Source organism: Benincasa hispida, chromosome 8 (assembly GCF_027475165.1).
Source record: "Benincasa hispida cultivar pf3 chromosome 8, pf3_genome.v1.1, whole genome shotgun sequence".
Taxonomy (NCBI): Eukaryota; Viridiplantae; Streptophyta; class Magnoliopsida; order Cucurbitales; family Cucurbitaceae; genus Benincasa; species Benincasa hispida.
In genome coordinates, this window is record NC_143485.1 from 11,797,125 (window position 1) to 11,814,825 (window position 17,701).

A 17,701-nucleotide genomic window follows, 5' to 3' on the forward strand; every position below is an offset into this window, starting at 1 on the left:
TTAAGAGTTCCTTCAATGATTTATAGGTCCATAAGGTCCCTTTACTAACTCGTAAAACATGAACATTTTGAATTAATAAATTGAGTGAATTTGGAATGATATCAGTTTGAATTGTTCAAATTGAATTTCAATTTGAAAATATTCAAATTGAAACTAGGGTTTGAATTTGAATAGGTTCAAATTCGAATTTGGGTTTGTATAATTATATATGATATAACTAACGTTTAGTTTATTAAAATTAGACGGGATTGGAAGAATTCATCAAAGGTATGAAACTTGAAACCCTCTTGTGTTTTTCTAAAAATGCATGCTTTAGAACTCAAATTAAATGTAATTAAAGTACTTATTCATTTTGTTTGCTTCCGTTGCATACTTGTCACGAACCAATCTAACCTATAAAATTTTCATTTATTTAAACCCAACCCAACCCAAGAAAATTCATAACCCAATCCAAAACGAACAGATTAAGTTAGATTGATCAATTTTTTCGGGTCATCAAGTTTTTTGAACACTCCTAACATGGACAATAGTAGTACAATGAGCTCTACAATTTCCATCCCTATAGCAAGATGAAAAAGACAACAAGGGATCCAAAGAGAGCGTTAGCTCTTCGATTTCATCGATGGATCACAAAACTACCGACTGTTTTCATTAGAAACCCCTCTAAAATATTTTTGGCTTCTTTTGAGAACGATTCAACATTATACTCAAACATGTATCATTAATAAATCAAAAGCGGTTTAAAGAACCAAAAGCACTGCCAAATAAACTTTAAAATGGATCACTCAAGCTCAAAGTTCAATACACACTATCTATATAATACAGCCAGCCAAACAAAATTCTAAAATGGTGTTCTATGAAAATTCCTCATGATGGACCCTTGTGAATTTGTGGTCAGTACTACTACAGCTATTGAAGAATTCAGACTAGGATACATGAACATTCAAGCTGGGAAACTAAAGTTAGAGGCTTTCAATAGCCAGACCTTAAGCAAATCCCCCAGGATACATGTTGCCCAAAGGAGAAAAATTGTTGCATAAACACAGTTTGTGCGTATCATGTAACAGCTAGTGAGTTTATGCAATAAAAAGACTGTTGGAAGTAAAAACACGGTGATTCACTCAGTCTACAGGATCTGGATTCAAAACTGGAAGGATTCTCAAGGCAGATGAACCAAGGTGCATTCCCCGAATAATTCCACCATATCCGATCTTCACTCTGTGACACAGAAGCAATATGGAATCCCACAATGCTGTTCTTCCCTGAAAATAAAGATCAGAACAGTTATTTTTATCCTAATAATGTTCCAAAACTTGTAGTAGTTGAGATCAATTTCAATAACATGCTCAAGGGCAAACAACCTGAAGAGAAAACTGAAGCTTCTTATCCCAATACAAAGAGAAAACTGGAGGATTTTTCCTTCCAACAGCCAGTATGCAAGCTCCGGGATGAATAACGGAAGGAACACCATATATGATTGCTATGTACTTCTCGGGAAAGCGTTCTTTTGGAGGAAGAACACCCAAGAACAAAGGATTTTTACTGGACTGAGCCCCGGCATAGATTGAAGGTTCCAGATGTAACATCCACTTTGGATGCTCTAGGAAAGCACAGAATAAATATAGGAGTAAGTGAGAATCGGTTGGAAGCTCAAGTGTCCACTTCTTGTTCTTCTTATCATAAACCTCTCCAGTCCCAAGATACTCGTAATTCTTCAAGCACGTCCCTTCGGAAAGCTCTGTAGATTCACAAAGGCATTGGTGTGAAAGTCAGTAAAGTTTTTTTTTTTTTTTTTTAATCTATTCTTCTGCAAATTCCGGAGAGACCAATAACACGGCGGGAAACTGGAAAACATAATAAACTGATAATCTACGGCCTATGCCTACCTTTGATTCTTTGTACTGTATAATCTGCTCGAATACTGCTTTGAGGCAGTAAGCCTTTGACCCATTCACCCTTCATCAAAGCAAGGAGTTTCTGGTGCTCTGTAATGGCATTAACACACTCTTGCATGGTTGGAACTAAGGGATTCTGCTGAGGGGACTGTGGTGCATTCGCCAGAGGCATTTTGACTGCATTGGAGGTGGATGATTGTAAGCAATTATTATTATTTCTATAAGTTAACCTAAACTCCACCCTCCCCCCACCCCCAACCAAAAAAAGAAAGAAAAAAAAAAAAAAAAGGAAAACCAACTATCACCAGAGACCAATAGGAAACAGAAATTGTAGAAACTTTTGAACAAAATGATGGAAAGCCTTACTTGTAGAGGCATCTATAGATTGCAAGAGAGTTGCTCGTAATTGGTGGAGGAGTCCATCTTCATCAAGAGTCAGTGTTGGTTGCCATTCATTAGTCCTGTCAACCGAAGACACAGTGGGAAGGGATCCTGTGGAGTCGCCTACAGGACTTATAGCAATTGAGACACCGAGTTTAGCGGCCACTTCTTTTACCTTAAAAAACCAAGAAGATAAGCAGACTCATAAGGCGCAAAGGATGTGTAACCTACCAATATAATTATCATTAGATTTGAAGTTCAAAACTCCTCATCCAACTAATCAAATATCACTCTCAAACACAGCCATAAATCAGCCTAGTTTGAAATTCGCACACATAAATCTTAATACAGAGATACAAAAGAAATTAAAATGTTCCACTATACAGGTTAAAATTATAGGTTATAGCACATGCTCATATATTTTCTATGACATATAATTTATATTTATACCAAAAACTTGATCATCAACAAGTTAACGTGCCCAATATAGACTTCCTAAATTTTGGTGGCTTTGACTAAAGAAAATGATTGAAATTTCAGTCATGGCAAATGAAAATTAATTACTAAAGCACAATGTAGAACAGCCATACCTGAACATGACTGGTTTCAATCTTTTCTACAAGAGGATGAAGCAATGTGGAAGAAAACCATTGCCTGAGACAATCACGCCATTCTTCAATTTGTGGATATACTCCCAAATGCTTGAAAGCTTCAACCATTTCCTCCATAGACATTGGGGAGGGAACATCGCCCTCTACTTTCTTAGGAGGAGTGGTGAATTTCTGTGAACTCGGTGACATCCTTACAGGCCTCAAGGGAGTACTTCTGGTAGTTCCAGAAGTATTGGCTGAAGTAGCCACAGTACTGGGACTGGCTATACCAACACTGCCAATGGTGGGGGGTGGAGTTGCCAATTTTCCTGCAGACTCGGTTAATTTTTCATCTACTTCAGTAAGAAATCGTTCAAAGCCTTCTTCAGATGTAATTTCTTTAAGAGAGGATACTCGCTTGCTTGACCACGGGGTACACACCACTGAATCCCGTCCTGATGAACTCTGAGTAGAAGGCAATGGTGAGGCCACTCCAGAGACAAGATACAAGGAAGATGCAGAACCCGGGGATGTCGAAGGTGTTGCAAAAGACTGCATTTTGCTCCCACTGGCAGAGTTCGATTTATCTATGTTTCTTTGAGATGAATAACTAAAACTGCTAATTGATTGATGAAGAGGAACAAGAACATAAGAAGGAGAAGGTGATGAGTAGGGTTTAGATTTTGGAGGCTTTACAGCCTTTTCAGATGTCCCATTGTCAACCTTTGGTTTTAATCCCATAAGCCCCAGTTGACGCTTGGAAAGAGGTGTTTGTTCCTTGGTTCCTTTGGTGGCAGATACAACAGACACAACACCACTGAATCTTTTCCTATACAAGGATATCGCTTTGAAAAAGGCTAATACTGTTCCTAAAAAGATTAAGCCTACCACAATCTGTGCAGCCTTGGCAGACAAATCTGAAACATAGAAGCGAAGAATTAAAAAAAAAAAAAAAAAAATCAATACAGCCATAAGTGTCCAAGGTGGTAGCTCAAGCTCAAAGCAGACATAAACAAATGAGAATAATCTAATAGCTTACAGGCTGCCTCTTCAGGAAAGTTCTTGAGCTTCAAATTGCCAACAATCGCATTTTCCCTTCATTAATTCAGGAAGAAAAAAAGAAAGCCTTAGCTTCAATTAACTGGAAAACAGAACCCAGAGCATAAAACAATATCTGGAAACGAATTCCAGCAGAACTCTTTCTCAAGCACTAGTTCAAGACAACATTCATAAAACCCTCATTCATAACTAACGAAAATCTACATCCTTACTTGAACAGGACTGTGTCCTTCAGTTTTAAGGAGTCAGAAGTAACGGAAAGATTCACAGTCCACACAAAACAAAGCCATATACAGAAAAACGAAGATAAAAAAGTTGAGAAAATTAAAAAACACATAAAAGGAAGGTGCAGTAGATCAAATTGTACCAGGAAAGAATACGAAGAAAGGCAAATGCAGATACGGAGGAGAGGGAGAAGATGCAGAGGAAGGTGAACTTCGAAGGTTGGAGGCTGTTGGCGGTGAGAGCGGCGGATAGGGCCGGGTTCTGATAAGCTGAGAACTTCAAGGGCTTCGGAGAAGAAGAGCTATCGGCTCTTCTGCCATTTTCGGCAGCTTCCATTCGTAATGGGCCCGAGTTTGGGATTCAATTTAGGGTTTTGCAACAGAAACAGGGATTCGATTATACTATGACATTGGGGAAGATTTCTCCAAGATGTTCTTCTCTACAGAATCTCTTCATCTTGAGTAACGAGTCCCGTCAGTTTGAAATTGCAGTAAAACCCCATAGCCTCCAAGGGTTTTTCTCTCTCTCTCTTTTTCTCTTCAATTTTTATAAAATAAATGTAATATTCTTATTAGAACCCCGGACCATTCATTTTTTTGTTAGTATAATAGAAGATGAGAGATTTGAAAGATAGACCTCTTTGTTGTTGATCGTATGTCAATCGAGCTTCCTTTGGTGAACCTTCAACCTTATATGTTAATTACACCTAAGTTTAAGAAATAAAGATGTGTATTTTTTTGTCTTAGTTTAAGATTTTTTCCTACTCCTATTAGAGAAAATGGACATCTCTATATATGTTAGATTCCTCCACTTCTCATAATCTCTTATCTAATATCAAACCCCAAATTCAAAAAATATATATATACAAGAACATATGCTCCAATTAATAATCGGTTAAATAACCCACACTGTGTTTGGGGCATAGGGAGTAAGAGTTGTTTTAACTTCTATTTTGCTACAATAACACTATTTATTACTCGTGGTTAAAATAATCAACTTCCTCCCCTTCCAATATTTTCAATGACTTCACCAACTAGTAACCAACTCCAACGACCACCTTCGACTATTTTCTCCAGTGAAGACCACCTCCAATAGCCAATTTGGTGACAATTACCTCCGACAATCAACTCCAACAGTCACCTTGACCACCTATGTGACCAACTTTAGTGACCAATTCATAGTGTTTAATAGTCTTTTTTATGGTAATTTAACATGTTTTTCTGCATTTTCTCTTTTCACACTAAACCCTTTGTTTATTTAAGAATTTAGTTTGTTGAGACTATTCTCAGGCTTCCCTATGGATCAACCTAGTTTCCTATTAATACCACTTACTTTTGGTAGTTGTAGAATGGTATATAAATTATTTTTTATTGTAGACCTTCATAAGTTAACTTTTGAATTGTCGCGTTACTAGATAAACCAATTAGTTTTGCCTAGGTACTTTTCTAAAAGCTTTCTTTTGTGTTTGATTTTTTTTTCTTTGTATCTTTGTCCTATGCATGTCATGACATTCTCAATGAGGTTGGAAGCGATATAATGGAGTAGCTTGGCCAAGTAACAAGGTGAGGAACCTTAACCGTTAGCTTTCTGAGTACCTTTTCTTTTGTTGGTCAAGTGGTTGCAAGGAGATTGCAGCAAGTGCAGGTAAGTACAACTAGGCCAAATTATCGTTTTGCCGCTGTAGTTACATCTGACTCCTTAAGTACCACTGATCCCTCTAATAAATAATAGATCATAGTCTCACTATGACTAAACCCCTCTCGGGCCAAGAGAGGGTGTGGTGCCACATTGTTCAAGACTCGGAACTAGTTCTTAAGGGAGTAATTTATCTACTTACCCCTGCTTTTGGGAAGGAGTGAATTCCATCATGTGTAGCTGAGTTCCTAGCTCCCCAACCAGACGAATCCCCAAAATGGTAGGTTTGTTGAGTCGGCGATCTGGCCACTCTCACCCATGCAAATCAAAGGGCCGTCTTCATAGGCATGAGTTTACAACTCACTCAGGATTAAGGTCATGTTACCTATGGTCATCCTAGTGAAATGAAAGTCTCAATTATGAATGACGTTATATAACGAGACTAAACATTTTTTGGTCCGGTCTTATACAAACTTCTTTGTATAGAATATCCTCGCTCGCATGTCTAATACATGAATGATCAGGATCAGATAATTTGTAGCACTTTACAACATTTGTAACACCTACAAAGCGGGTCATACTCGTAGTGTCACTAGGATAAGGTATCCAACCTTATCCATATACTACAAACCATTTAGGTTATCACTTAAAACATGATCCATTTGTATGTTTCCGCATACATATTTAAGTTACAACGACAACCATGGATCTTAGTTTATTGGTTTGTGGTAAATGCAACTAAAATATCAAATATTTCATAGACAACGTGAATAAAATATCATATATTATAAATCACAAAATGTTTGTTCATACAAGTGTCTACAAACTACAGGACCCTACGAGATTTAGGGCATCAACCCCAACAGTTGAGAAGTTGAAGATGTGAAGGAATTATTTGGAGGAATAATTGTAGGGTCGACTGGTTTTTCAGTGTTGAACAGAAGACTATCATTACTTATGGCAGGAGGTTGAAGACGAAAAAGAGAGCGGAAGAGTAAAAAAAAGAAAAAAATTAGAGGAAAAATTGCTTTGATACCATATTAACAACCAACATTCAAAAGAGTGAATATCTTCACATATTTTATTAAAGAAATTATGAGTATATACATACACAGAGATGGGCTTTAACAAACTGATTAGGCCCAATCGAGTACTTCATTATCGAGCAACGAGTATTGCATCGAGTATTTTAAGAACTACTGATAATCACCATCGAGTATCACCTCATCGAGCATCGACTATTTTAAGAACTTCTGATAATCACCATCGAGTATCATCTCATCGGGCATCGAGTATTTTAAGAACTTTTGATAATCACTATTGAGTATCATCTCATCGAGCACCGAATATTTTAAATAACTTCTAATACCGGACCATTTTTTTGTTAGTATAATAGAAGAAGAGAGATTCAAAAGATAGACCTCTTTATTGTTGATCGTACGTCAATTGAGCCTCCTTTGGTGAACCTTCAACCTTATATGTTAATTACACCTAAGTTTAAGAAATAAAGATGTGTATTTTTCGTCTTAGTTTAAGATTTTTTTTTCCTGCTCCTACTAGAGAAAATGGGCATCTCTATGTATGTTAAATTCCTCCACTCCTCATTATCTCTTATCTAATATCAAACCCCAAATTCAAAGAAAAAAAAAAAAAGAAAAGAAAAGAAGAAGAAAAAGAACATATGCTCCAATTAATAATCATTTAAGGGGTCTTTATGACTTTAACTTGGAATAAGTTGATGAGTTAAATAACCCACTTTGTGTTTGGGGCGTGTGTTAAGAAAATGGGGAGTAAGAGTTGTTTTAACTTCTATTTTGCTACAATAACACTATTTATTACTCGTGGTTAAAATAATCAACTTCCTTTCCTTCCAATGTTTTCAATATCTTCACCAACTAGTAACCAACTTCGATGACCACCTTCGACTATTATCTTCAGTGAAGACCACCTCCAACAGTCAATTTGGTGACACCACCTTCGATAACCAACTCTAACGGTCACCTTGACCAACTATGTGACCAACTTTAGTGACCAGTTCATAGTGTTTAATAGTCTTTTTTATGGTAATTTGACATGTTTTTCTACATTTTCTCTTTCCACACTAAACCCCTTGTTTATTTAAGAATTTAGTTTGTAGAAACTATTCTTACGCTTCCCTATGGATCAACCTAGTCTCCTATTAATACTACTTACTTTTGGTAATTGTAGAATGGTATATAAATTATATTTGATTGTAGACCTTCAATAAGTTAACTTTCAAGTTGTTGCATTACTGGATAAGCCAATTAGTTTTGCCTAGGTACTTTTCTAAAAGCTTTCTTTTGTGTTTGATTTTTTTTCTTTGTATCTTTGTCCTACGCATGTCATGACATTCTCAATGAGATTGGGAGTAATATAATGGAGTAGCTTGGCCAAGTAACGAGGTGAGTAACCTTAACTGTTAGCTTTTTTAGTATCTTTTCTTTTATTAGTCAAGTGGTTGCAGGGAGATTACGGCAAGTGTAGGTATGTATATTTTTCTCGTTCGTAGGTCATCCTATGCAAGCATGTCCTAGGTTGCAGTAGAGTCTAATGCCACACGACTACTCTATGGGAGGGTATCAAGTCAAAAGGATTACAATTCCTACTGTCCTTGATGAGAGGAATCATTTGGCTATGGAAATCAAGGATGGGAGTAGAGCCAATACGATTCATACCCCGTTGTGCCTAATATGTCGATGCAGACTCATAATGTCGACCCAAATATGTCCCTACAAAATGTGGTGAGAGATTGCTAACAAAAATGTTCTTTTTAAGAAAGAAAATCTCCGTTTCCAGCATAAGAGTCTTTATTTTGAACTAGAGACTTGAATTGAGATATAGAGTTTAAGTGATTTAGTCACTCAAATAGTTGAATCATTTAGGAGGCAAGATGAACCCTTGTTGCAGTCATCTTTTGACACCATCGAGGCACATAATTGTGAGGTAATCCACATCGATAGTAAGAGTTGGAGTATAGCATATAGTGCTCAAAACTAGTTGGTAGACTAAAGAAGAATTTGTGATGAAACCTAAAAAAGCTCGGGTGATAAAGTTTAATGTTGGAAAGGCTTAGTTTATTTTATCCTCTAGGATTTCCCTTATTCATGAGTCTTTCTTCTTTAATTTCTTACGAGTAAGAAGTGTTATTTTTCTTTTCATTCTTTTGTTTATTTTGAATAAGTTGTTGAGTCAGTTTTTATTTCTTTTACTTTTATAGATATAAAAATCCAAAATGACTTACTTGCATGAGCACTTGTTGGTTTTGAAAGCTATATTGACCCAAGCCAAAAGATACGGCTAGAGAAATACGAGAACTTTTATGTGCCTAGACATATGAATCTCGTCAAGCATAATGACATAAAAAATTTGTGCTTCTTGGACGCAGCCAAGCGTCAAACATTTACTCACTTTCTTAGTTTAATTTCTTTTTATTTTTTGTTTTTTTTTGTAGGTTAAATTTATTTTTCTTTTCTATTTCTCAGGTGTCAATTGAAAGGAGAAAGATTAGGGAGAAGCAACCCTCGCCACTGGTGCACATCCAAATTTAAGCGAAGGTTTTATGTTTTCCTTCTATTTTTTCTTCACCTTTTATTGTTTTATACATTAAGAACAATGTGTGCTTTTGAAGTTGAGGAAGGTTGGATTTTGATCAAGACCTGTGATCTTGTTGAGTCATTGAGCATCTTGTGCATAAACTGTTTGTTTGCTTTATTGCTCGTCTTATTGATTAGAACCATTGATGATATACTTTTTATGTGATGTTGTTTGCTTTTGAGCAAGTTTGAAGTATAATTATGATTTTTTAGCCCATTTTTCCAAAAAAAAAAAAATATATATAAGTTTTCATGCATGCTTAGTGCTTTGCCCATCTATTTTAAGTCTCAAGAACCTAGAATCTTGTTCTATGGTCTAATTTTTGTTGCAATTCCAAAAGACCTTAGTGGTAGTTGTTAGGTTGTTCGAAGCACAATTCCATGATGCATGCTTAGATTTTAGCTAAGCCATTTGTGAATAAATAAAAAAAGAAAGTGTTGAAAAGCATAGTAAAAAAAAAAAAAAGAGAGAAAAAGAAAAGTCTTTGTTAAACTTATATTGCTCAATGCTAGCCTCTTTCATCATTAGTTGTTAGTGTGTAGGAAAGAAAGCGAGAGAGTTACCAAAGTAAGGCTGCAAAGTTGGAGTTCTTATACTATTTAGATGCACGTTGTTGCCAAGATTATTTGCTTTGTGATACGTAATTGCCTTGTTGAAATCACGTAGGAGTAATGTTAGGATTGTGTATTATTGATGAGTTGGTTGTTCCAAGTGGTTAACATGCATTTAGGGCTAATTTTAGTTAATAAATTGGGGACACTTGTTTGGGTCAACTAAACAAAGTGGGTGAGCCTTTGCATGATTGAATGACCGTTATCTTTATATGATCAATCAAGCAATTGGGTGAATTCGAGTTCCAAAGCTAGACCCATTTTACACTTTGATGTGAATTCAACCCTTGAACCATTGCATGCACCTAAAGAACCAATTACAAGAAGCAAGGCAAAGAAGATTCAAGAGGCATTTACACTACATCTTAAAAAACTAGCAAATTCACAAGAATCGACAAATAATTTTGAAACCAAAGTTTTATATAATGTTAGTTCAATGAGTCAAGAAGAGAATGGCATAAAGATGGCACGGGAAAAGTCCTATAGTTGGAAGATGATATGGTGGTCAAAAAAAGTGTGCAGATTTTGTAAAGAAAATATTGTCAAGTATGCACTGCATGGGGAAATGTGATGTCAAACCTTGTCAAACGTGAATAACTACTTTGCCGCCTTCTAGAGGAGATATAAAGAAATTTGAAGACTTTCTACATTCTTAGTTTTGCATTTTGACTTATAATTTAGTATGCAATTAAGTTTCAAGTTTCTAGGTGTTATTTTCTACAATTTGCAATTAATTGTATTTGAATGACTTTTGAGTTTCTTGGTCTATCCACGACCATTTGGCCTATAAAATGGCTTGTAATGTTCTTCAAAACTCAAATTATTGATGTAAAAAGCTTGTGCTTATTCAACCCTTTGGTGTTGTCTTTTTCTTTCAAATCTTGCTTTAGATTTGATATTTAAATCAATTCATTGGATTAGTCTTGATCAAGCTAATTTTGGAATGAGTTGTCTTAGGATCTAAGAGTGACCATCATAGATTCTAAGTTCGATCTAAGCAGCTTTCTTTGTGAGTGTTTGCAAGGATCCTAGAAGGACCTCTAGCTTTGCATCCAACAAGCATCACGGGCTTATCATTTGGTATAAGAGAATTTGTTCATTGTTCTTGGCCGACTTTAGAGGTGTTATCTTTACTTTATTTCATTTTTTTTCTCCATAGCAATTACCTACATCTTGTAACAAGACATACTAGAACTTGTCTTGAAAACTTCTTCAAATAAGCTCTTGGATCATAAAGGAAAAAAAAAAGTCAGCAAGAAAAAAAAAGTCAGCAAAAAAAAAAAAAAAGAAAAAGAAAAAGAAAAAAACAATAACAAAAAAAAAAAAAAAAAAGAAGAAAAGAAATCAAAGATCCAAAGCACATGAAAGTTTCTTGTCATTCATTTGAAAAAAAAAATCCTGATTTGTTTTATTTTTAGCCTAAGTTTAGTTACTCTAGTCTTAGCTTGTGAGAGTTGAACATTTTGAATTGGTTTTTATCAAAATTTTAGTGAGATTGCACCAAAAATATAAGCCAACCCTTACATCTTTAACCTAGTACCAAAAGCCTACCCTTGAGTGATAAACACGAGTGTTCTTAAGTGAAATTGGTGAAAAGTGTGGTGAGGTCCTTTTATTACTAACTTTAAAATGTCACAGGGTGAAGGAGTACCACAAGTACAAGATACTAATATGGCTATTCTTCAAGCCATTCAAGGCATAATGGAAATGATGAGAGAAGATAGGCAAGAAAGAAGGGCACAACAACAAAGAGTCTTACAAGAAGATGAAGGAGTAATTGACTTAGTTGAACAAGAAAGATAAATTGGAGGAAGAGGAAACATGAGAGAAAGATGAAGAAATAATATGCACCCTAGACGAGGAGAAAGAATCCATGAAGATAGAGATAGTGAAGTCAAGCTAAAAATTCCACCATTTTGTGGATCGTCGGATGCGGAGGCATACTTGGAATGGGAAAGGAAGATAGAACATGTGTTTGATTCTAACACATTCAGTGAGAATAAGAAGATGAGACTTGCCATTGCTAAATTCACTAACCATGTGGGAAATTGGTATCAACATCTCAAATCCGAGAGAAGGAGGAAAGAGAAGGATCCCATTGAAACTTGGGAAGAACTTAAAGAAGCCATGGGAAAGAGATATGTTCCAAAAAATTATGAAAGAGATTTGAGAACTAAATTGCAAGTTTTGAGGCAGGGAACAAAATGTGTAGCTGAATATTATCAAGAGATGGAAACTTGGATAGAAAGAGCAAATATTCGAGAAGAAGAAGAAGACACCATGTCTAGATTCCTTGGAGGTTTAAATCGAGAAATTGCTCATATCGTTGATAGATATCCACAATTATACTTGGAAGATATGTATCCTTATGCAATCAAAATTGAAGAACAATTGAGAGAAGAAAAGGAACATTCCAAGAGGTATAATTCTAAAGCTAATATCTTTTCAGATTCTAATGTTTGGAACAAGGATGGTTTTGTGAATAGGGGTGAAGCAAAAGGGAAGTTTGTGGCTCCTAAAAGAGTGGAAGCCGGGAGCACCTATACTAAAAAGAATGAAGCTTCAAAGGAGGAAAGAAAGAAATCTAGTTCCATTCAATGTTGAAAGTGCAAAGGATTTGGGCACATGAGCAAAGATTATGTCAATAAAAAAGTCATGGTCATAAGAAATGGAATTATTGATTCGGAAGATGAATGTGACAAGGTGGCCAACTTGAGGAAGAATCTGAAGCCTTTGATCATATTCTTAATTGAAAAAAGAGTACTTAATGTGCAGATCAAGGAGGAGGAAGTTGAAGATCAAAGGGAGAACTTATTTCACACAAGGTGTTTGATTGAAGGAACCCCATGTAGCTTGGTGATTGATAGTGGAAGTTGCACAAATGTAGTAAGTAGTTTTCTTGTAAAAGGACTGCAGCTCACTACTCGTCCACATCCAAAACCATATAAACTTCAATGGTTAATAAACAAAGGATAATTGAAGGTAAACTCCCAAGTTCTTATTTCTTTTACTTTGGGAAGATATAAGGATGAGGTTCGTTGCGATGTAGTACCTATGCATGCAGGTGATATGTTATTGGGCCAACCTTGGCAATATGATAGAGAAGTCATATATGATGATTTGTTGAACAAGTACACATTTACTTTGAATGGGAAGAAGTTTACTTTGCTTCCATTATCTCCATATGAAGTACAATGCGATCAAGTGAAATTAGAAAAGAAAAGAAAAGAATTTGAGGATTAAGAGAGGAGAGAAGAAAGTAAGTTAAGGGAGAAGAGCGAAAAAAAGGAGAAAAGTGAGGGCAAAAGATGAGTGAAATCCAAGAGAGAAAAAAGAGTGATTTTGAGGAAAGAAGAAAGAGTGTGAGTTTGATTATGAGAAAAAGGGAAGATAAGAATATGTTTTCATTCGAAACACCAAACTTTGTACTTATGTGCAAAGGAATGTGTTTAGTAACTGAACCTAACTCTAATGATGATTTTTCTAGTGCATTTAAATCTCTTTTGCAGGAATTTAATGACATGTTTCCACATGAAGATGCACCTACAAATCTACCTTCTTTAAGTGGAATTGAGCACAAAATTGACTTCATACCTGGGGCAACGCTTCCAAATATGGCAGCCTACAATCCAATCGAGGCCAAGGAAATCCAAAGGCAAGTAGAAGAACTCATGGATAAAGGTTATGTTCGAGAAAGCATGAGTCCTTGTTCGGTTCCAGTCATTTTAGTACCCAAGAAAGATGGAACATGGAGGATGTGTGTTGATTGTCGAGCCATCAACAAAATAACAGTAAAGTATCGACATCCTATTCCTAGATTGGATGACATGCTAGATGAATTACATGGTGCAAACTTGTTTTCAAAAATTGATCTTAAAAGTGGTTACCATCAAATTCGAATGCATGTGGGAGATGAGTGGAAAATGGCTTTCAAAACAAAATTTGGACTTTACGAGTGACTTCTTATGCCATTTGGTCTTACTAATGCACCAAGTAATTTTATGAGGCTAATGAATCATGTTTTGAGAGGATACATTGGAAAATTTGTTGTGGTATACTTTGATGATATTCTTGTTTACTCTAAAAATTTGAATGAACATATATTGCATGGCAAGACAATTTTGCTTAAACTTAGAGAAGAAAAGTTTTATGCCAATTTCAAAAAGTGTAGTTTTTGTCTAGACTAAGTCAATTTCTTATGATTCATTGTTGGAAAGGATGGGGTGAAAGTTGACGAAGAAAAGGTCAAGGTTATTCGAGAGTGGCCAACACCCACCAATGCAACCGAGGTGAGATCTTTTCATGGTTTGGCTAGTTTTTATAGAAGGTTTATTAAGGATTTCAATAGCATAGCCTCACCGTTGAACGAACTTATTAAAAAGAATGTGAAATTTGAATGGAAAGAAAAGCAAGAAAATGCATTCAATGAATTAAAAGATAAATTGACTAATGCACCTCGTCTTGCTTTACCTAACTTTGACCAATCTTTTGAAATTGAATGTGATGCAAGTGGGATAGGGATTGGAGCTGTTTTGATGCAAGAAAATAGGCCAATCATGTTCTTTAGTGAGAAGCTAAATGGAGCACAACTTAGCTACCCCACATATGATAAGGAATTGCATGCACTTGTAAAGGCTTTGCAAGTTTAGCAACATTACTTGTGCCAAAATATTTTGTCATCCACACGGATCATGAAAGCTTGAAGCACCTCAAAAGCCAAACAAAGTTGAACAAGAGGCATGCTAAATGGGTAGAATTCATTGAGACATTTCCATATATCATTCATTACAAGAAAGGTAAGGATAATGTGATGGCTGATACATTATCAAGAAAGTATGCATTGTTTTCTTCCCTTAGTGCAAAAATTCTTAGTTTTAAACACATGATTGATTTGTACAAAGTAGAGACATCTGAGTTTCATGATGTGTATATTCAATGTTTAGAAGGGAAAAACGTGTATGATTATATTGTGTCTGATGAAATGCTTTTTAGGAAAAGAAAACTTCGTATTCCTAAGTGTTCCATTCGAGAGTTTCTTGTGAAGGAAGCTCATGGGGGAGGATTAATGGGGCATTTTGGGGAATTTAAAACATATAACATGTTGGCTGAACATTTTTATTGGTTGAAAATGAGAAAGATAAAGTGTGTAAACAATGTTTCAAATGTAAGAAGGCTAAGTCTAAGACACAACCACATGGTCTTTACACACCTTTAGATGTTTCTAATGAACCTTGGGTTGACATTAGCATGGATTTTGTTTTAGGACTACCAAAGACTAGGAGACATCATGGTAGTTGATAGGTTTAGTAAAATAGCACATTTCATACCATGTAATAAAACAGATGATGCTACTAACATAGCTAATCTTTTCTTTAGGGAAGTGGTTAGATTGCATGGAATGTTGGGATTGGTGTCCTAATTCTCTCGGAGTCTCGTTGTTTTGTAAAGATACACATTGTTCAATGAATAAAATAAGTGTTATTTAATTGTGGCATTTACTCATATCCAATAAACAAAGTTCCTTGGTTATCTTATGTGAACTTAAGCATGTATATGTGATATACAAGTGGATTATGCCTTAAGCGATAACCTAAATCGGTCTGTAGTATAAGGATTAAGGTGGGATATCTGATCCTGGTGATACTACGGATATGGCCTGTTTTGTAGAGGTTTACAAGTGTTGTAAACTACTACAGATGATAGATCCTGACCATCCATGTGGAGACGTGGAGCGAGGGTGTCCTATACAAAGAATTTGTATAAGATCTGGACCACGAGATGACTAGACTCTATATATAACGCTGTTGATACTAGAGACTTGCATTTCACCTAAACGACCATAGGTGACATGACCTCAATTATGAGTGTTTTGAAAACTCCTGCCTTTGAGGGCGGTCCTTTGATTAGTATGGGTGAGAGTGGCTAGATTGCCAACTCAACATGCCTACCTTTTCGTGGACTTATCTGATCTGAGAACTGGGAACTCAATCCACAATATGAAATTTACTCCTTTCTCAAAGCAGGGATAAGTAGAGAGATGGCTCCCTTAAGGGCTCATTCTAAGGCTTGAACATAGTGGCCACAGCTTTTCTTTGGAAGAGAAGACTCAATCATAGTAAGACTATGACTTATGTTCATTAGAAGGATCAGTGGTACGTAAGGAGACAGATGTAACTACAGGGGCATAACGGTTATTGGCCCAGCTGTACTTACGAGCGATCTGTGAAGGGTTGTCGCATTGCTGATTGGTTAAGATGGACACATCATATATCTGTAGTGAGGAGAGTTCAACTGTCGGTCTTTAGTGGAGTGTCTGGCAGTTAACGGATGGTGGATCCCGTGACTAAAGAGTTTAGTCAGTTATTCACATACCATTGGAGCTTCGGATCTACAGGTCTATAAGGTCCCCCTTGGTAGCTTGGATTCTATTGAGAATTAGTTTTTGGTGTTGATTTGTAATGTTCAAATTGACAAGAGGTATTTTGATTATATATGATATAATCGGTATGATGTGTAAGATACATCTAGTGGAAGATTGATGTAAATAAGATTTACATTAAGTGCCATGGAATAGAAAAAGAACTATGGTTTATATGTTTCATGAGATGAAGTATTAAAACTATAGGTTATAAATATAGTATGATAAGTTGGTTATCATTTATCTAATAATTAATACTTTTTCTTTTAAATAACCAAAGTAGTGGGTGGTTATTGAATCATGGTAACCGTGAGTTTAAAAGGAAATTGGTTTCCTATTTTGAAAAAGAAGTTTTCACAAAAGTTTGAAAAAGTATTTGAATTTTCTCTCTAGCGAAAAAGAAACTCACGTTAGTCGTCAAGTAAATACAGATTTACTAAACGATGGTTGGGCGAGCTAAATGATCGTGCAGTGTTTACTAAACGATCACATAATTTTGCTAAAAAATCGCTGGCCCAAGGTAAACGATCGTGTAGAGTCTATAGGTGATAGACCAAGCTAAATGGTCGTATAGCTTTTGCTAGACGATCACATAACTTTATCTAAACGATTGGGCATCGACCTATACAATAGGTCTCGACTTCTCCCACTTGCCCAGTCGAGTACGCGATCGTTGTTTCCTCCGTTCATCTGCCTCATACCAAGTCCGAACAGAGCCCACCCTCTGGATTCTCACACCGAGAATATCAAGGTCGCCTTGTTGGTGGTGTCAGACTCAACTTGACACCGTTGAGGTTTTCTGGAGGCCGTTCGTGGTGCTGTGGAGGCCGTTTGTGTCGCGAAGGACAAGTGAGGAGTCCGTTCGTGTTGTAGAGGAGATCGTGACCGAGGATTTCGTTGAGGACGAGCGCGAAGTGTTCATGCTGTGTTCGTGCAATGTTGCAGTCGTGTAGATCGATCGCTCGTGGTCGCTGTTGTTCGAGCGGTCGTGCAACAAAGCATGGAGACATTTCTGCCTATGTGCGTAGAGTTTGTCTTTCTATGCATTTGAGTTTATTCATGCTGTAATTTCTCTATATAATTGTATAACCATTTGTTTGAAGTCGATTGTAAATGGTTTGTTGATTCATGATTATAATTTATAATAGTCTTATTCCGCTACTCATGGAAATCATCACTTCCGATTTCCTTCATGGAATTCCTAGGACCATTGTTAGTGATAGAGGTACAAAATTTTTAAGTCATTTTTGGAAAGTTTTGTGGGGTAAATTG

The 17,701-nt window shown here is 36.2% G+C and overlaps 1 protein-coding gene and 1 pseudogene across 1 annotated transcript; one reads left to right on the forward strand and one right to left on the reverse strand.

The window, feature by feature from the left end:
* Positions 1 to 758: 758 nt before the first annotated feature.
* On the reverse strand, positions 759 to 4,835 carry LOC120083853 (cytochrome B561, amino-terminal protein). Its single transcript, XM_039039740.2, has 7 exons — positions 4,293 to 4,835; positions 3,906 to 3,961; positions 2,867 to 3,783; positions 2,262 to 2,451; positions 1,887 to 2,072; positions 1,362 to 1,738; positions 759 to 1,262 (listed from the first exon to the last, which is right to left on the reverse strand). The coding sequence occupies exons 1-7, from the start codon at positions 4,484 to 4,486 to the stop codon at positions 1,122 to 1,124; spliced, it is 2,061 nt and encodes a 686-aa protein (XP_038895668.1). The 5' UTR covers positions 4,487 to 4,835; the 3' UTR covers positions 759 to 1,121.
* A 7,831-nt stretch (positions 4,836 to 12,666) lies between these two features.
* Positions 12,667 to 15,226, forward strand: LOC150034363 (uncharacterized; annotated as a pseudogene).
* The last annotated feature ends 2,475 nt before the right edge of the window (positions 15,227 to 17,701 follow it).

What these genes read in the sequence shown, in the direction of transcription:
- LOC120083853 (XM_039039740.2), bottom strand. Translation starts at nt 4,486, where the DNA reads ATGGAAGCTGCCGAAAATGGCAGAAGAGCCGATAGCTCTTCTTCTCCG. An exon ending in TTTCTTCGTATTCTTTCCTG is followed by an intron (nt 3,962 to 4,292) that starts GTACAATTTGAT and finishes GAATTAATGAAG; the next exon opens with GGAAAATGCGATTGTTGGCA. An exon ending in TACAGTACAAAGAATCAAAG is followed by an intron (nt 1,739 to 1,886) that starts GTAGGCATAGGC and finishes GTGAATCTACAG; the next exon opens with AGCTTTCCGAAGGGACGTGC.